We start from the raw sequence: 16,550 nt of genomic DNA on the forward strand, positions 1-16,550 counted from the left end.
CACTCTCTGTTGCCATCCTCTAAGGCCTGCCGGAAGCGCTTATTGCTGTAGCTTGTCCTGCTGAACACTCGTTTCTGCTTGCCAATCTTCCCAATCATGAAGCCCTTCTCATCCATATTGTATGTGTGCTCAGGCTCTATACCCTTCTCGCTTATTTTGAGCTCTAACATGTCAAAGTACAAGCTGTACTTACTATAGGAATCAGCGGCGTGACGTTCGGAGGCCATGGCGGAGGTCCACTGTGGAGTAAGCGCTTCGTGATGCCGCTGGACGAAGCGTGTAACCCAGGTCTTCCCAACCTCAAATCCGCAGATAATAGAGGCGAAATGTTGAACCATATCGCGCGTAGGCGGAAGGTGCTCTCTGCAGAGTTGATCTATGTAATCGACAAGCTCTAGCTCTTTGTAGGGGGTGAGGTTCTGTTGTTGTTTGATCTTCTGTTGCATGGTGCTGCGAACGCCTTGGTGATATCGCGACAACGTCGAACGATCAACACCATGTGTATCTGCAATTTTTTGGTAGCAAAGTTCACCGCGCGCATTAGCTGCGCGTGTGTCTTTAAGTGCGTCTTCTAAAGTCATCGCGTTGTTGAGTTGTAGTGTTGAGGATATTTCGTTGTTTTGGTGATCGCGTGCGGAACGCGGAACCGTGCGGCACGAGCTCCGGCACGGTAGTCTGCGTACTGATAGAGCAAGTCGGAAGAGAAACACTTACGCTCTTCGTGTTGTTTTGGCCATCACCATAAGCTTGACGTTGCAAGGCGCATATGACGACTTTTCTGGGCTGAGATTTGCAATGCTCTACACGGAAGACTTGGCGTCTGCGAATGCTGACTTGTATATAAGTGCCCATGCAGCTGCAACTTTTGCTAACTTAACGCAATAAGACCATTCCTCAGTACATCAAACATGGTACCCGGGAGCCGCACACAGCCTTACATCGCTCGCTTTGACGCCTCGAGTGCCTCGACCACTTCACAGCACTTGATCGACACGATCAAACGGGACGGCGGCGTCATTGTTGAGAACCTGATCACCCTTTCTCATGCTGAGAGAATTCGAAGTAATCTTGGGCCTCACTTCGATGGGGACAAACCAGATCAATACGGTCTCTTCCCAAGCACGACTCAGCGTGCATCCGGATTGTTTGCGTATTCCGACGCCTGCGTCGAGCTTGCATGCGCGCCACTCTTCATCGACGTAGCTAACGCGCTGGTGTCTTCGACATTCTCTTTTTGGCGTGGCGATAAGAAAAAAAAAGTCACCGGAAAGCCGATCATCTCCTCTACGGTAGGGTTCCGTATCAACCCAGGAGGTACACAACAGGTTTTGCATCGGGACGATAAGTATGCCACTGTTCATTCGTAATGTTAGAACCTGCTGACAAACACAACAAGTGACTACCATCCCCACGACAAGGAACTCCCGGTCATGATTGGCTGTGTGACTGCCCTAACGAAGACGACTAAGGAGAACGGAGCGACTGTTGCCATTCCTGGGTCACACCTGTGGGATCAGGATAGGCAGCCTTTGGAGGAAGAAACGATACCTGTGGAATTAGAGCGTGGCGACGCCTTCATCTTCCTTGGCAATGTGTACCATGGGGGCGGGGCGAACGTAACCAAGTATGTCATCGTAATTTCCGAAACGTTTAACTCCATAATTCTGACGATATGTTTTTGCTAGGGACGATTACCGAGAGACCGTTGGCATTTTCCTCTGCAAGCCAACGTTGCGACCTGCTGAAAATCAATTCCTGATGGTACCGCTCGAGAGAGCAAGGACACTGAAACCACAGGCTCAAAGATTGCTCGGATACGGCCTCTGCGAACCGGGAGTTGGCTTTATGGAATACTCGGACCCGACGAGGGTTCTTTTTGGGGTAGAAGATGAGGAAACGGTGAACATGTGATTCAGGTACAAAGTCAACAAGCACTTCCACAATCAAAAAACAATGAAAGGCCCAGTTCCCGACTCCGCATTACCAACGTATTGTATCCAAACCATGTGTACATTTGCCTGTGACCTTTGCCAGTAGCTTTTCAAGAACTGTAGCGAAGCACTGTTACACCAAAGTCCTGTGATAGACAATGCAGTAAGGTAGAGGTGCTCAACTATGGCCTGCAACCCCTCGTCCGCAGAACATTCAGTACCGGCGATCAGTAAGGGAAAGAACATGTCATGCCAGAAAGCCGTCATAGCCTCGTTGTCTGTAGTACACATGTCTTTGAGGATCGTGAATAGAGCTTCCAATGCAACTGTGGCTTCTCCGATAACTTCAGGGGCAAGGGCTTGGTAGCTGTAAACAACAGTGGCGTAGTGATGTGCGCGCGCCACACTTTCGAAACACGTTATATTTCCCTGCCGGCCGCACATATCGCGAACGTTGCTTATGATTCCATGATAGGACTCATCGGCTCGTGTATGCCAAGCGGACATGTCAATAGCAGACATTTTTCCTGAGGCATGCTGGTGTTTCTTCTCAGTAAATGAGATCTCCCTGATCAGATCGGTGAATCCCCAGAATGAGTTACCGCAGGCAAGGGTCGAGGCCCTCGTTGTCGATATCGGCGACATCAGAGTGGGAGTCGAAAAATCGCTAAGCGCCTCGAGGTCTGCGACTTCCTTAAGTAGAAACTTCTCGACTAACCGCTCAGGTCCCAGTTCCCGGTGCAGTGAAAGGCGATCTACCACCGTGCGGCATCCATATAAATGAAGCTTCCATCTCGTTGGGGCTGGTCTAAAAGCCTCTGCATAGCAGAGCGCGATTATAGAGGCAAGAGTTTCAGTCAGCCACAAATGGAGGGACTCTCCACTTAGGCCGCTAGGCGTGTTCGTCAAAACCCTCGCGATTCCTTGGTTCACGGACTGGAGGCTGAGTTCGCGCAATCGATCATGTAGCTGCTTAAAAGAAGAGCGCTCGCTGATTGTGCCTATTTGAGTTGCGGACAGATGAGCAGCGGCGAGGCAACTCAGTGACAAGTAAAGACATCTGGAGCCTTGTGCGAGGCTTCGCAAAGTTGTTGGCCAAAGGTTGTCTGGGAGCTCGATCCAGGTTAGTCGGGGGACGACTCCGGTGCTGAAGTGATCGAGTAACCTGTCAAGTAGTATGACACGTGCACATCGATTGACGAGGTACTGATCTTGGCTTGCACGATGCAATGCGCCAGAAGCTACTTCTAGTAGGTCTCCATGATACCTAATGGAAGATACAGAGAGCTCAGCGCGCGTTTGGGGTGATCGGAATGTTATCGCTTTGGGTCTTCGGGCGTGGGGCTTACGCATTGAGTCATTGAAAACTGACGCCTTGCCTCTGTGTATTGGTACCATGCTTCCGGCAAATTTGCCACGACTCGCGATACCCTGGTCCCATTTCAAATTGATGGAACTGAAGCCCGGGCATTCATGGTTCCGGCTCGCGCATTTGAGGCACGAGGGAACGGTTCGATCACATCTGATCCGCCGCCTTGTGCACAACGCGCAGTCTTGATAATCAGGCATCAGTTCTGGTTCAACTTTTTGACTGCAATCTCAACTGCATACCACGAGATGCGACAGGTCTACCGTTAGGTAACGAGTCAAGGCGAATGTTCCTCATACCAGTAACCGGGAGTGGTCCGCGGTCCTGAGCGTGCAGGGTATCGAAATAACGAAGAAAGCGGAGGCGAAACTTTTGGAAAACCAGCGGGAGGAACATGAAATATTAACAGGATTAAAAGGTGAGCAAAGCCTGGCTCATGTTGCTACGGGATTAACCCACCCCTCATTTCGCAAAGCAAGAGCTTCGTGATTACCCACTACGGTAGTACCTAGACTTTGTAAGCGCGCTCAAAGATCATGCCAAGATCAACTCGCTCTTCTGTACGGTACCGATACCGGTACGTTCTCGTGCTATAAAACCGAGCCAGAACACCGCAGCATCAACGCGCCGTCAGACCTGGAGCGGACAGCCACTATCCTCAGCGCCTCCCAAAGCAAGCAGCGCTCGGCGACGGCCGCCGAAGCCGCCAGCCCTTGCTTTCCTTGCTCGGCATCCAGACGGAATCAACGCAGACCCAACAGGCAGATTGCTGGTCACCTTTCTGTGGCCTACGTTATCTGTCCGCGCAGGCAGGCGCTCTCATTGGCCAGCTCGCTTCCCGTTTGGGTTAGCTCTCCCGCTTCCACTGTAGATAATCGCTCCCTCAGGCAGACTCAATCGACAGTTCACATAGCCACACTCATCATTATCTACTTGGCCCTGAACTGCAAAGAATCTGTGGTAACGATCGGGACTGCGTCATAGGCAAGCTAACGCTGGGCCATTACCTGTTGACAAGGACGCCTTCTTCGACTTGCTAGCACGAGACTGGGGCGTCAGCGCACATATCGCCAACACGATGGAGGTGTCCAAGGTGTTTGCTTCGAGGGGATATGTCGGGCCACTGATCCACACACCATCTGGCCAGTGGCAGCTCCACGGTCACTAAGAACAATATGATCCAGAGCCTTCACTCATCTGGCCAGCGCATCGGCGCTAAGCTGGTATTCAAGCGTGTGCACGCCTTCCGAAGCCCGACAAACAAGAGCCTGAGTGCTACGGAACTTCTCGCTCGCATGTGTCCTCACCAGTCCACCACAACAGTCACACCTGAATGTTCGTACCGCATCATGGCCGGGACTACGAGCGCAGCAAGGCCGATCCGGATAATAGGCTACTTACACCCGTACCAGCTCCCTGTTCCCGGCATCAGTGAAATACCCTGTGAATATGAAGTCGCTCAGTCCTTGACGCCGTCCGAGCAGGCTCAAGCTTCCGCAGCGCAGATCGGAGGAGATGTGTACTAGCAGTGCTGTTCCTGCCCAACAAAACACCGTATGCAAAAATTGGAAGATACGTTTGAGATCACGAGTTCGCTTCTTCGGAAGGGAAGTGTAGCATCCGTCCGAAGTACTGGAAGATATCGATGAGAAGGACAGGCACCACACGAGGCCCGGATGAGAGGAGCGATGAGTGGTTGAGTCTGTCGAAGTTTGTCCCGGGTTCCATTTGCGGCTGATTACTGCCACAGCCCTTTCTGTAGAGAGAGGAAATGAGGCAAGTAAAGAAATACCGCGAGTCTCCGAAAAGACTAGGATAGGCTTGTTATGCTACGGCTGCTTGTGCCCTCCAGAGCATGGAGCTTTTCCGAAGGTCAGTCCAATCGAGATCAGCGTTTTAGCGTTCTCAAATGTGAGTCCTCTGGTTGAGTGTATGTTATACGTGTTGTTCGTAAACTGTTCAGGATAATGCTTATCAACTACAGGGTGTAAGAAAGCGTGAGCCCGAACTTGCCCCGTCATCAACTGGAGCCACCCCATCATATGTCTCTATGCATCTCTAAAAGCATACGTTGCAGCACTATTGGAAAGCCCCAGGAATAACTGTCAAGGCCTACAGAAGTGTGCTGTTGTTAGTTGCCGCAGCTTGGAGGGTTGCAGCTGTCCGTAGACTTTGTACTGCTTTGGTGAGTCCTGTAACGGCTTTTAGATGACATGGGGCCTGCTCACAGCAGCAAAAGTCAAATGGTGGGGATAGTTTTCGGAATTCTTAGCAAGATTAGAAGCACACGTATGCTGGCTATGTTTCTTTCAAGGCCTACAGCGCAAGTAAGGAGAGGTTGAAGATTGAAGACATGACAGTAGCAATAGTTTCCAAGGAAGCAGATGAGTGTCACTCAGTGACACCGGGCAGGACATTCTTCAGATGCCCAGTATATCTGAGAATATAGCATCGCGAGTCCTGTGTCGTAACTGGGTCAACATCCAAAAAACAGGATCACAGCAGCAGTCTTGCAGAATAAGATATGAGTGTGCACCTAGATATATCAAGACAGGCGCCCTCGTGCGACGCGGACGTTGCTCGCCTCTTCAGAGATCTGAAAGTTTGAGATCGCCAAGTAAGACGATTTCCAGCACCGGTCTTAAGGCTTTAGCACGTATACGCATAGACCTCAATCAGATTCCACGATCTTGTAACCATCATGGGGCATACTGTTAAGTGAAACTCAGGGATCAGGCTGTGCACAAAGCCAGTCGTGATGGGGCATCTTCCAGACATCCCAAAAGAGCAGAACGACACAGGCGAGATCCCACTGACTTTGAGTGACTCGTGGAGTATCATGAGCAAAGTTCAGAAATCTGGCTTTAATAAGGGATGGGGAATAGTACCAGCCCGACCCAGAATCTCAAAGAGAACCATGAGATCTTTCCCAGAGCACTTATTCGCCAAATGCCGCATCAAACATATATTGCCTCGGATATTACAGTCAGCTGCCATTTTCGGTCGATCTAACCAGGTGGTAAGGGGGTAGATTTCAAATCCTTCCTTTGGTGGAGTGATGTTTCAACGGCCCGGTCAAGAAACACTGTGTCGCGCCACTAGCCTGCATACACATGATCTTAACATGTGTAGATTTCTCGCGAACTTACAGAGCCTCAAGGGCGCGAACATGACCAACAGCTCATCACCTCTAGGGTGGCGGAGTCAGAGAACCACATCATTGAGCAATGTTCAATTCAGAGTTCGATCAATGAAAATAGTGTGACCAGGAAACACAGGGTACCACATTCGGGATACTCTATGCTCAAGCATCGCACACAGCTGCAAGACTCGCAGCACATGTCTTGACCCTGCAGTCATTTTGGAGTAGCAGGCACATGCAGCAGAAAATATGATTTGATGCCGATGATTGTTGACCCATGGTTGTGATTTAAGCTGCTTGACACCGACCACGATTATGTAGCTGGCTACGTTTGAACCATACGTAGTTGTTGACAGAATTTTGTCAGAAGAGAAGGGCGCGGAAGAACAGACATGCGACTTTCCCGAAGATGCTGAAAACTGGCAGAGGCAGAAGAAAATATCTTGACGCGAGTTTGCTTTGGAGTTTAGAAGGACAGTGAAGGTGTAGAAGCAGACGGCATTCGTGCGGTGTTGAGTATTTGTACTACGCGAAGCATTAGCAGGGGAATTATGTTGTAGCCCACTCCTGAGTGCAGTTCAGCGAACAGACACGCATCTCGAACAGCAGTGAGCTCCTGTTCCCCTGAAAGGGTAGTCAATCGGATCTGTAGCGACGAAAGGAGACAAGGAGACATTTCAGTGTTTGATGGTACTTCTGCTTGGAGAGCGCTGAGATACTTTCAAATCCTTCGCACAGACTCCAGAACAGATCATCAGACTGCAAGGACACAAATTCGAGAATAGTGGGATATTCATCCAGAGAAAAAGTGGTGCGTCGTCGCAGCATCCTAAGGTCTCAAATCGAAAGTTCGTTAAGTTATCATAGAACAAGTCGCATGATCCTCGCCATAAACTGCACCGTTTAGTGCTTTGCGATTCGATACAGGCGTTATGCAGCAGTTGATATGCAGAAATCGCCGGGTCGTTTCGAAGGCAAACGCCTGTAAATGGGTGAGGTTTTAAAATATGTTACAAGCCCGTATATATTTTACACGACAGAGGGTGCGCAGGCACTAACAGGATATTTTTCACGATGTGTTTGAAATTGAGAGAAGCAAGAAAACATCTATTTCTTTGTTGTTTCTTTGGAGGTCGACCTGAGGAGGCAAAAGGGAAATGTCTCGATGAACACGGTGCTATTCGGAACATATGAATTGCGTGTTGGCCTTTGGTCGCAGCGAGGAGAGCACAGACATCGACACTGTCCTGAACGACGTGTATTTTCAGAAGAGACAGAAGGCGAAAAACATGAGTCAAATCGCTTGCACATTGAGCCAGTTCCAAAGCGGCAGGGATGTAGAATGAACAGGCCGGAACAGAATTAAGGTAATTATATTATCTTCTTTATAGAATCAACCAATGCGGAATCAGGTCACGGGTCGCCACGTCCCAGTATGCTTTTTAAACGCCGCCCAATGCACGCTCAAGCGAGGGTATATGATAACGCACCAACAAAAAGATAAGAAACGAGGAAATTTAAGCGGCCAAAGCCAACAAACACAGCCGAAGCCAGCGAAGAAAACAATCGAACGCGGTACAACCATCCCACCCTCAACGCGCTCATGGCGCCTCCGAAGGGCCCCTCCACCAACTCTTCTTCCCATCTCTCTTCCCTGTACTCCCGCCTCTAAACGCGATCATTTCCGCACCAGCCGGGCCTCGGCCTCGACTGGCGCAACGCCCGGCACGGTCCAGTGTCCACTCTTCGTCTTCTCGGGGGCCTCGACCTCGACCGCTCTATCCTCGCCATGGACCTCACTCACGCCGACGTACTGCCCGGTAGCGGGTCTGTCAACGCCAGCGGTATGCTGCCACGTCTTGATGTCTTGCTCGGTCCAGCCGTTCGTGGTCTGGAAGCCGTGGGGGTCGAAGGTCGGGCCGTCGTGCTGGTACTGCGAGATCGGCGGTGGGTGGGCGGCGCGGTGGGCAGTCTTGAGTTTGGAGCGGCGACGGTGGATCACGAATGCGGCGAGGGCGACGAGCGAGAGAATGGTGCAGCCGCCTATTGTGCCGCCTACGATAGGGCCGAGGGAATGCTTTTTCTCTCCTCCCGAGTTCCCCGTTGAAGATGAGGTTCGAATCGAGGTTGAAGTGCTTACCGGCGGGGCCGTGACCGTGATAATAATGAAGGGTGTGGATGTCAGGCCGTAGGTGTGCGGGATCGTGCTTGTGAACCCAGAATATGTGCAGCCGTGTTGCGTCATGATTGTCGAGCCGTAGTCGATGAGGTATTTGTAACATTCTTGTGCTGTACTGGCGGTGCATTTCGCGGCTGCGCTGTTCGATGAGCACGCATCGTCCGTGCAGAAAGCGCTCATGGCGGTCGAGGCGATGCATGTTGTGTGGATAGTGCAGGCTGAGAGGTTGGAAGAGGGACAGCACCCGTGAACACCAAAGTATGTGTTTGTTGCCCATATCTGTGAGTTGGGGCAGGCTACTGGTGATGCTGAACAAGTCAGTAGATGTTCGCCATGAGGCGGAAGATACGTACCCGACAGCCCGGAAACGTAGCCGAACGTGCTGCCTTCATTCGCTTGCAGAGCATCGCGGCCAAAGATACTGAATCGTGGTGCTGCTGTTGGTGCCGGGCTCCAGTTGTCTGCAGCAACTGCAAAGAGTCGCGTAGGCTCGGGCATTGCAAACGCTGCCGCGGACGATAGAGCTGGCGCCAGGGTCGCACATCCTGCATTTGAGAGCTTCATGACTGTCGAGGTTCCATGAGGGCAGCCGAAGCTCGGGCTTCAGTAGGTACCGGGTCCCAGGTTATATTGTTAAACGGTCGACGCGGCAGAGCGGGGAGTATCAGGGCATTTTTAAACTGTTAGGCGCGCAACGCTTAAGATAGGCTGGCAATCCGCGGCGGAGTGCATCGCGAGCTCTGAAAAGAAGTGGCAGAGTAAGCCTAAAGCTCCCTTGCTATGATCGGGTCATACCCTGGCGATCCGCTGTTACCGTGGTGAATCGTGGATCATGCAGGTGCGCCAGCGTGTTCAAGGCAAGGCGTCGACAGCACCCTTGCAGTGGTCTGCCAATAGCAACAATCGAGGTCAAGCCATGCTGTGCAGTCCCAGTAGCAGCCTCTCATTGTTAGGAAAGGTTCGCGACACGGCCACCAGAGAGGGAAGTAAGCAGCCGGGGCTGAGTACAACGGGTAAGGTGGGGTGGTTGGTAGGCTGTGATAGGTCATCCGTGCATGAATCCATGCGCGTTCCTTCCAGAATGACGCCAGGGTGTGACTGCGTGTAAGAATAGACGGTGACGATGTGGTAAGCCCTGCGGGTATTTTGGTGGAACCCGTATGATGAAACTGTTCGATGTCCGGCAGTGCGGAGTTGGGGGCGCGCGAAACACGTTTTCGCGTGCTACACAAGGAAGCACTATCTGTGCTGCTGGCGAAGAGGGCAGAGTAGAGGTTGGCTGGTCGTTGAGGGAAGGCGGGACCAGGCTGTAGTGCGCCTCTGGCTGGGCTAGCTGGGCGAAGGGGTGAGCATTGCGCGTCTTGCATGCGTTGGTGGTTGTTTGCCGCGTCTGCGTCTGATACAGGGTGTCAGTTGGTCGCACATGATGGCATTGTAGGAGGCGCTGCGCGAGGCGAGGCTGGAGCTGCCCCCCCCTCGACATGACAAGAGCAGAAAGCAGGATGCCGGCCTGGCCCGCGCCTCCGACTGCACAGATGCGTGATGCACGGGTGATCAGTGGAGATCTATTCCTGCTCTTGGACTGCATATATACAACCATATCGACCTTGCCTGAACGCCGTCCCAATAATGTGGTGTTGTGATTGCTGATAAAACCTCTCCTGCGCGCTGGCGCATCGTCCGTCTCGCTGCTGTGGGTATGCAAGTAGTGTACAAAGCTCGATGCGCCGCAACTTGATGTCGGCCTAGTTTCGCTTGTGAGGGCCGATGATCTTGGGGTACATCCTCGACAGGTGGTAGTTGATGTTGTTCTTCTTCTGGTTCTTGTCGCGCTGTGGGCTGTTAGCACACGTCCCACGTTTTCACTCCAGCCAGCACATACCGGCTGATCCATGCACTGCCGCAGCTTCTGCTCCAGCGCCGCGCAGCCTTGCACGCTGTATCCTGACGATGCCCAGCAGCCTGTACGGGCCAAGTCAGCCATGTTCTGTCTGATGGTTCGGCGCCACTTCATCCTCATGCGCCTCCACGTCCGCCCTCCAACTTCATTCCAACTGTTAGACCGTACATACCCAGAACTGATGACATTGCGCCCAAGCATGGGTTTGTCTCTGGCTTGTTTGGGCGGCGCACGCGGAGCTTGGGGAGTGGAGGCAGTGGTCGGTGGGTGACCGACTGCATGGCCTGGCCCTGTGGCTTGGGCACCATCTTGACGTTTGTGCGGCGGGTTCTAGGCGGAGGAGACGAGTTGCGACGGGCGATTGATAGAGCGACGGGTGTGTGCACGTTGGTCTGCGCGGTGCAGCTGTCGTCAATCCGAAGCTCGGCCAAAAAGTTGGAGCGGCAGCCCGAATCGGGCAAAGACAGGCGCGACCGATGACCCCTGCTAGTGCCCTACTCCAGCGCATCCGTAAACAAACACACCTTTGCGCGTCGAACATCATTACGTCGGTTGCGAAGAGAGTGCGGGCTTGTGCTATTCGGCCGGACAGCGTGTGCATACTAACCAGCAGCTCCATTTTCTCTTTGCCGCCATGGCCGCGTCTCCACGCAGACGTCAGCTATCGCCGCGCAAACGCCTGCCGCCCACACCGTTCAACCAGACCTGGCACGAGACCGACACCGCACACCTCGACCCCAACGCCCTGCCCGTCGCCCGCATACCCCGAGGCTGGGAGCGCAAGCGCGAAGTGAAGCAGGTCAGCGACGGCAAATCAAAGAGCATCTGGCGCAGATTCAGCGTACGGTCGAGCGTCGCCAACGAGCAGGAAGAAGAGCAGACGGACGAGGAAACCCATGATGCGCACTCACGCGCAGTCAAGAGACGGCAGAGGATGAGCCCGAAGGCTATGGAGAAGATGCACGGCACCAAGCGCGTCTTCAAAGGGACGCGCTGGGAGAGCGGAAAGAGCACACTGCCCCGTACGCGACTTCCAAAGTAGTGGGAGAGAACAACACTGACACCGCATGCAGGCAAGAGGTCTGCACATGCCGATAAGGCCTTGCACGAAGACCAGAGCGAGAGCGACGACACGCCAGACGCCACAGACGCAGACGCAGACGCAGACATGAGCCACGAGGGCGTGGACGTGGGCGTGCCACACCAGCCATCGTCATTCACATTTGCCATAGACACGGCCCAGACGGTGGACGAGCTGCCGGACTACGAGAGCCTCGACGAGCAAGACGACGAGCGAGAAGATGAGCAGAAGCTTGGCAACATCCTGCCGGAGGACTCGACATTTGCGCTTATCTTCAGATCGCCTGTCAAGCGCTCCTCGAAAGTCCAGTCAGCATCGCCGGCGAAGGTTGCGTACCCCGAGCTGCCACACAACGTTGACGAGGAGACGCGATCAGATACATCAACCGAGCAGGTCGAAGGAGAAGATATTACCGTAACGGGGCCGAACCTCGACAGCGCTTTCGCTGAGGTCATTGCCAACGTGCCCGCTGCCACGCCATACGTAGTCGAGAACACAGTCAACGAGTCTCAAGGAGAAGACCACATTGCTAAAAACCCCACGTTGGAACCTGGTACCGCAGCGACAGACTCTCCTGAGCTATCGACTGCACCAATGACTGACGCTCAACTGGAGGATGCAAAGCATATTGCCTATCCTCGAATGCCGACACAAGCGTCTCCAGAGAACAAGACTGATAATGCACAGATCGCGATGGATGCCAGTGAAGACGAAGAAGAGGATGCTGACATGTCTGAGGTCGATCTGGGTGCGTTCAGAAGTTCGATAAGGCCGAGAGAGAGTGACAGCGGCGATCTGAAGGATGACGGGTCAGAAGAAGTTACCGAGGCATCACTGCAAATGGACATCCAGGGGGAGTACGAGCTGGAAGGCGAGCTTGCCTCACAGCCACCAACACCAAAACCCGCCGCGAGTGGAACGCACAACATCGCCGACGGCCTGACGATTTCCATCACACCAGCAAGAATACCTTCCCGAGAACATACGCCAAAGAAGCTGCACTCCCCGCCACCGCCCCTACGCATCGACTCTGGCCCTGACGATGCGACAATGACTCTCGCCATCGACGACGACGCCGCCATCTTGAAAAGCTTCCTCAGCCGGGCAGCCGCCAGCAAGGCCGAAAGGTCTGCAATCATCACGAGGCGGTCGTCGCTGGAGAACAGACGAGACTCGGACGTCGTGCGTCACGCCCTGGCGTCTCCACGCAAAGCTCTCGAAGAGATGGATCCCAACTCGCCCACTAAAATTGACAGCGAGTCTGCCTTTCATCTGATCGAGTCGCTAGTACAGCAAGTTGAGGTTGAGGAATCCATGTCTCCCTCGCTGGAACAACCTGAGGGCGAGGAAATTGCAGAAAAGGCTGAACGGGCCTCGCGACGCTCGTCTCGTGCAAAGAAGTCGCGCCTCCCAGCGCCAGCCACAGCCGCGCCAGGTTCTACCACGAACAAGATTGCGATTCGCCGCGCTGATGGCAGCGATCCAGTCGTCCTCAAGAAGACTGATGCACAAGAACTGGCCTTCATCACCCGGAACAACACGCGGAAGAACAAACAGGGAGCTTTCATGGTCAGCCTGCGCCTGCTTAAAATCCAGGCCGACGCCATTCTGTCTCCGCCCGCCGAACTTGACGCAGAGAAGCCACCTGTGCCCGGGAGGAGAGGGATCAGATGGGACGAGACATTGGCCTACTACCAGGAGCACGCAGATACCATCGCCTCACAGCAAGCCGAAGCGGAGAGTCTGGCTACTCCAGACGAGCTCAGTCTTGCCGGGCCAGTGGCCACGAAGAAGCCCAAGGCGAAAACAAATACCGACAATAAACTGGCGCCAAAGGTCCGCCGTGTCAAAGGACTCGGCACAGCGAATGGAACACCTGGCAAAGGGTTGTTGGCAAGTTGCTCTCTCCTCCCAGACGCTGTGCAAGAAGAGAAAGCTGCTGTGTCCCAGCCCATACCCGCACCCGCAGCGAAGGGCATACCCAAGCCCAAAGTCACCAAGAAGCTGCCCGTACCTTCCCCACCCACAGAACCGAAGCCACCAGCGCCCGAGACTGCATCTGTTGGGCTCGAGCCAGTCAAAGAGCGCAAGAGTCGCATCGCTCCGCCGAAGAGCGTCAAGCTGCCAAAGCCCGTTTCTGCGTCGTCGACGAGCGCGGCCCCGGTCCCTGCGGCCGAGAAGGAGAACAAGAGGACAGGCATCAGTGGTGCGACGCCGAGGAAGGGTATACCTGCGCCGCGCATCATGGCGCCAAAGATGGCCTCATCGGCGCCGGCGGCGACTGTGGGTGTCGAGAGCGCACTGCCTCGACGGAGAGGGCGGAAGGTCTGAAACAGCGAACGAACGTTGAGGGCATGTTGTGATGATGTGATGACTTGGGCGCTTGCATGTTTTGCACATTTCTGGAGTTCTATACCTTTTAAGCATTTAAGTCGGCGGCTATTCAGAGGCGCATGGTTCACAGCGGTGGATGGACCTGGCATAGTTAGGTCAATGGACATGATTATCTTACCATTCTATCATGATTCCCCTTGCACAGCTCAAACAGCCACCAACAAACACAAAAAACAGGTACCTAGTATGTAAGGGAACAACGATGCTCCTGAAAAACCCCTAAAGTTTAGCATTGCTACGCATAATTTGCTAAATCGGATATAACTAACGCTGGAAGGCATGAATACCCGCGTGGATCTTTGTAGCCTGCAGATTCTAGCTGTCTAATGAGGATTGTATAATTATTAAAGCTGTCCTGTCCACTGCTAACAGGATTCGACATGACGACCGACACCCGTCTGCTGCCCAACCAATTGCAAGAATAGAGGCCATGTGCCCGTGTTCTGGCAAACCAAGTAAGCGGGGAGGGAGCCCTTGTTATGCTCTTTCCTACCTGGGCGTCTCTTTTGGCTGCATGCATGGGGCGGCGTGTGGAGAACTGCGTGAAGGAATGGGGGAGCTTACGACTGTTGTTGTTGGTCGGCAACGAGCCGGTGTAGAGATTTGAACTCGCTACTCTCCCGCCTTTGGACTCTTTCTCGTGAGCTGTCCAGAACATTGAGGTACAGGTTTGCTCGTTCCTGGCACTTGCTGCCCGCTGCTGGGAAAGTAAAGTCTATGCCCATGTTAGCTCCACTGACTTTACTATTGACGATGGACGTTATATATAGCTCCTTAGCATGAGCTTTGTGAAATCAGGCGTTGGCCCAGCACGAACGAGGCTCATGTTTGTCGTTTGTACCGTACCGGTGCTCGGTCCCATCTTTCCTCACGCGTTTCAGTTCAACTGTGCCGGCCGCGTCCCGGACTACGCTGAACCGCATATCCAACCAGTCGCCATTGTCTAAGCGATCGATTGACATGTGTGAATGAACAAACATCCACAGATGTGCGTCGCCGGTCTACAATAATTCAAAGCGTCCAGATGTTGTTGTCGCTTGCCCGGGACTGCTGGTGACGCCGCTCATCGAAAGATGTGTTCTCCCGTCTGAGCTTCTGCCCACTTGTAGCTGGTGAGGAACCCCAACTCCAATAAATGTCCTCTGGATATTGAATGGCTCAGGATAAGTCGTTTGTCGGAGTCGTTGATCTTGACCATCTTTCTTATTCCAATGTATTGCCCGGTACGGCGGGGAAGGTAGTGGAGCGCTCTGTAGGAAATTGCAGGCCACTTGGCGACAAAAAACCGATGGCTACTCCGCTCAGCGTCGTTTCCAGACCAAGTGGGGTATAATACGATACACCGTCGACCCATTTGTTCTCGATACAGAGCAAGGCGTTCACAGTCTTGGAGAACCGATTCAATGTCGTGAGATGCATCGATGACGGACGAGAAGAACGTGTCAAGATCCTCGGCAGTGGTATAGGCCCCAAGTCCAGCGGCTTCGGAACCAGTCGCTGTATAGTCTGGCACTTGGACTGGGCGGCGTGTCCCATGCTGGTCGACGGTCCATCTCTCGCTTGCTGCAGTACAGTTTGGTCCGAGACCAGTAGACGTGGAGTGCAGCTCGAGTGGCCCGAATAAAGTTTCTTGCAGGAAGTCGTCCAGACGGCCATTCCAACAAGCTTCAATCACCAATGCGATGATCACAAAACTCATGTTGCTGAATTAGTCCATCTTACTGATGTGTCTGTAGTGGTCTCTCTTTGAAAAAGATCCGGCACATGTCCCAGTATCCCTCGAAGCTCCATCGGCGGTGTCTTGTCTAGTGTTGAAAGGCAGTCGTCGCACGATGGCAGACCTGAAGAGTGGACGAGAAATTCATAGACGGTTGGATTCCTGGGTATAAGACCCATAACTGGGTCGGAAGAGCTTTTGTACATGTTGGATACCTCTCTTATAGACGTTTCCGGATATCCCTGAATTTTAACTACCGCTTGTTATCGATGTCTTCTTCGGTTTTGACTTCAATAGCATGCGCTAGCGCAGTACCCACCAGAATCTTGGTGATTGAAGCGATATGAATGATCTTGTCCGCTGGTGTGCTGACGAGAGTTGCTTTTGTTTGTCCTCCTCGGGGCTCCCATGCCAAAGTCCGTTTGTACTCCGTAGGGGTCACGTCGAGCGTTTTGGATCGGAAGGATATGCTGGCTCGATAGACCGAGCACAGCTCGAGGATGACCTGTGTCTTCTCAAGAAAGTCATCGGTAAAGATTTCGTTTGCTGCCGGCATGGTGGTTCTCTTTGGACTCTGTTGCGGGGTTGAGATGGTCACAACAGCTACGAGGGTAGACGTGAGGCTGGCTGCACAAGGTACGCTCACTCCTCTTGTAGATGATAAGTCGCTGCAGTCTTTTCTGAAGCAGTTCAGGTTGACTAACCATCACGCCACAATCTAATGGACGATTGGTAGTATGATTGGGTGAATGACAGGAGCTATCCATCATTCAGGCTGCTCCCCGGGACTTTGATAGCATGGTTGGGTGAATGACAGGAGCTGTCCATCATTCAGGC

At 53.1% G+C, this 16,550-nt stretch overlaps 7 protein-coding genes across 7 annotated transcripts; 2 read left to right on the plus strand and 5 right to left on the minus strand.

Moving 5' to 3' along the window:
• Nucleotides 1–47: 47 nt before the first annotated feature.
• Nucleotides 48–581, minus strand: M421DRAFT_59500 (uncharacterized protein; the record flags this gene model as incomplete). The annotated part of the gene is made up of 1 exon (XM_033595687.1): nucleotides 48–581. A coding segment is annotated over one exon (534 nt), but the record flags the coding sequence as incomplete, so codon positions are not given.
• A 145-nt stretch (nucleotides 582–726) lies between these two features.
• On the plus strand, nucleotides 727–1,978 carry M421DRAFT_418954 (PhyH-domain-containing protein). The gene is made up of 3 exons (XM_033591951.1): nucleotides 727–1,345; nucleotides 1,397–1,624; nucleotides 1,686–1,978. Exons 1-3 carry the CDS (start codon nucleotides 909–911, stop codon nucleotides 1,909–1,911), a joined length of 891 nt encoding a protein of 296 aa, XP_033450157.1. The 5' UTR covers nucleotides 727–908; the 3' UTR covers nucleotides 1,912–1,978.
• On the minus strand, nucleotides 1,608–3,716 carry M421DRAFT_418955 (uncharacterized protein). Its single transcript, XM_033591952.1, has 3 exons — nucleotides 3,543–3,716; nucleotides 1,686–3,484; nucleotides 1,608–1,624 (listed from the first exon to the last, which is right to left on the minus strand). The coding sequence occupies exons 1-2, from the start codon at nucleotides 3,694–3,696 to the stop codon at nucleotides 1,944–1,946; spliced, it is 1,695 nt and encodes a 564-aa protein (XP_033450158.1). The 5' UTR covers nucleotides 3,697–3,716; the 3' UTR covers nucleotides 1,608–1,624; nucleotides 1,686–1,943.
• Nucleotides 3,717–8,120: 4,404 nt separating this feature from the next.
• Nucleotides 8,121–9,119, minus strand: M421DRAFT_3689 (uncharacterized protein; the record flags this gene model as incomplete). Its single annotated transcript, XM_033589736.1, has 2 exons — nucleotides 8,121–8,929; nucleotides 8,975–9,119. 2 exons carry the CDS (start codon nucleotides 9,117–9,119, stop codon nucleotides 8,121–8,123), a joined length of 954 nt encoding a protein of 317 aa, XP_033450159.1.
• Nucleotides 9,120–10,125: 1,006 nt separating this feature from the next.
• M421DRAFT_418958 (mitochondrial ribosomal protein 10) lies at nucleotides 10,126–10,833 on the minus strand. Its single transcript, XM_033591953.1, has 3 exons — nucleotides 10,694–10,833; nucleotides 10,504–10,583; nucleotides 10,126–10,453 (listed from the first exon to the last, which is right to left on the minus strand). Exons 1-3 carry the CDS (start codon nucleotides 10,827–10,829, stop codon nucleotides 10,367–10,369), a joined length of 303 nt encoding a protein of 100 aa, XP_033450160.1. The 5' UTR covers nucleotides 10,830–10,833; the 3' UTR covers nucleotides 10,126–10,366.
• A 222-nt stretch (nucleotides 10,834–11,055) lies between these two features.
• On the plus strand, nucleotides 11,056–14,097 carry M421DRAFT_418959 (uncharacterized protein). The gene is made up of 2 exons (XM_033591954.1): nucleotides 11,056–11,543; nucleotides 11,595–14,097. The coding sequence occupies exons 1-2, from the start codon at nucleotides 11,156–11,158 to the stop codon at nucleotides 13,931–13,933; spliced, it is 2,727 nt and encodes a 908-aa protein (XP_033450161.1). The 5' UTR covers nucleotides 11,056–11,155; the 3' UTR covers nucleotides 13,934–14,097.
• A 759-nt stretch (nucleotides 14,098–14,856) lies between these two features.
• On the minus strand, nucleotides 14,857–15,769 carry M421DRAFT_380667 (uncharacterized protein). The gene has a single exon (XM_033589851.1). It carries the CDS (start codon nucleotides 15,693–15,695, stop codon nucleotides 15,060–15,062), a length of 636 nt encoding a protein of 211 aa, XP_033450162.1. The 5' UTR covers nucleotides 15,696–15,769; the 3' UTR covers nucleotides 14,857–15,059.
• Nucleotides 15,770–16,550: the final 781 nt, after the last annotated feature.

Source organism: Didymella exigua (assembly GCF_010094145.1).
Source record: "Didymella exigua CBS 183.55 unplaced genomic scaffold M421scaffold_9, whole genome shotgun sequence".
NCBI lineage: Eukaryota > Fungi > Ascomycota > Dothideomycetes > Pleosporales > Didymellaceae > Didymella > Didymella exigua.

Bases quoted from the DNA above. Each gene is read 5' to 3' on its own strand.
- M421DRAFT_418954 (XM_033591951.1), top strand. From the start codon at position 909: ATGGTACCCGGGAGCCGCACACAGCCTTACATCGCTCGCTTTGACGCC. The intron at 1,346-1,396 runs GTATGCCACTGT...AAACACAACAAG, and splicing joins GTTTTGCATCGGGACGATAA to TGACTACCATCCCCACGACA. The intron at 1,625-1,685 runs GTATGTCATCGT...TGTTTTTGCTAG, and splicing joins GGCGGGGCGAACGTAACCAA to GGACGATTACCGAGAGACCG.
- M421DRAFT_418955 (XM_033591952.1), bottom strand. From the start codon at position 3,696: ATGTTCCTCCCGCTGGTTTTCCAAAAGTTTCGCCTCCGCTTTCTTCGT. The intron at 3,485-3,542 runs GTATGCAGTTGA...CTGATTATCAAG, and splicing joins TAGACCTGTCGCATCTCGTG to ACTGCGCGTTGTGCACAAGG.
- M421DRAFT_418958 (XM_033591953.1), bottom strand. From the start codon at position 10,829: ATGGTGCCCAAGCCACAGGGCCAGGCCATGCAGTCGGTCACCCACCGA. The intron at 10,584-10,693 runs GTATGTACGGTC...TGGCCCGTACAG, and splicing joins CGCAATGTCATCAGTTCTGG to GCTGCTGGGCATCGTCAGGA. The intron at 10,454-10,503 runs GTATGTGCTGGC...AACAGCCCACAG, and splicing joins GGCAGTGCATGGATCAGCCG to CGCGACAAGAACCAGAAGAA.
- M421DRAFT_418959 (XM_033591954.1), top strand. From the start codon at position 11,156: ATGGCCGCGTCTCCACGCAGACGTCAGCTATCGCCGCGCAAACGCCTG. The intron at 11,544-11,594 runs GTACGCGACTTC...CACCGCATGCAG, and splicing joins CGGAAAGAGCACACTGCCCC to GCAAGAGGTCTGCACATGCC.
- M421DRAFT_380667 (XM_033589851.1), bottom strand. From the start codon at position 15,695: ATGAGTTTTGTGATCATCGCATTGGTGATTGAAGCTTGTTGGAATGGC.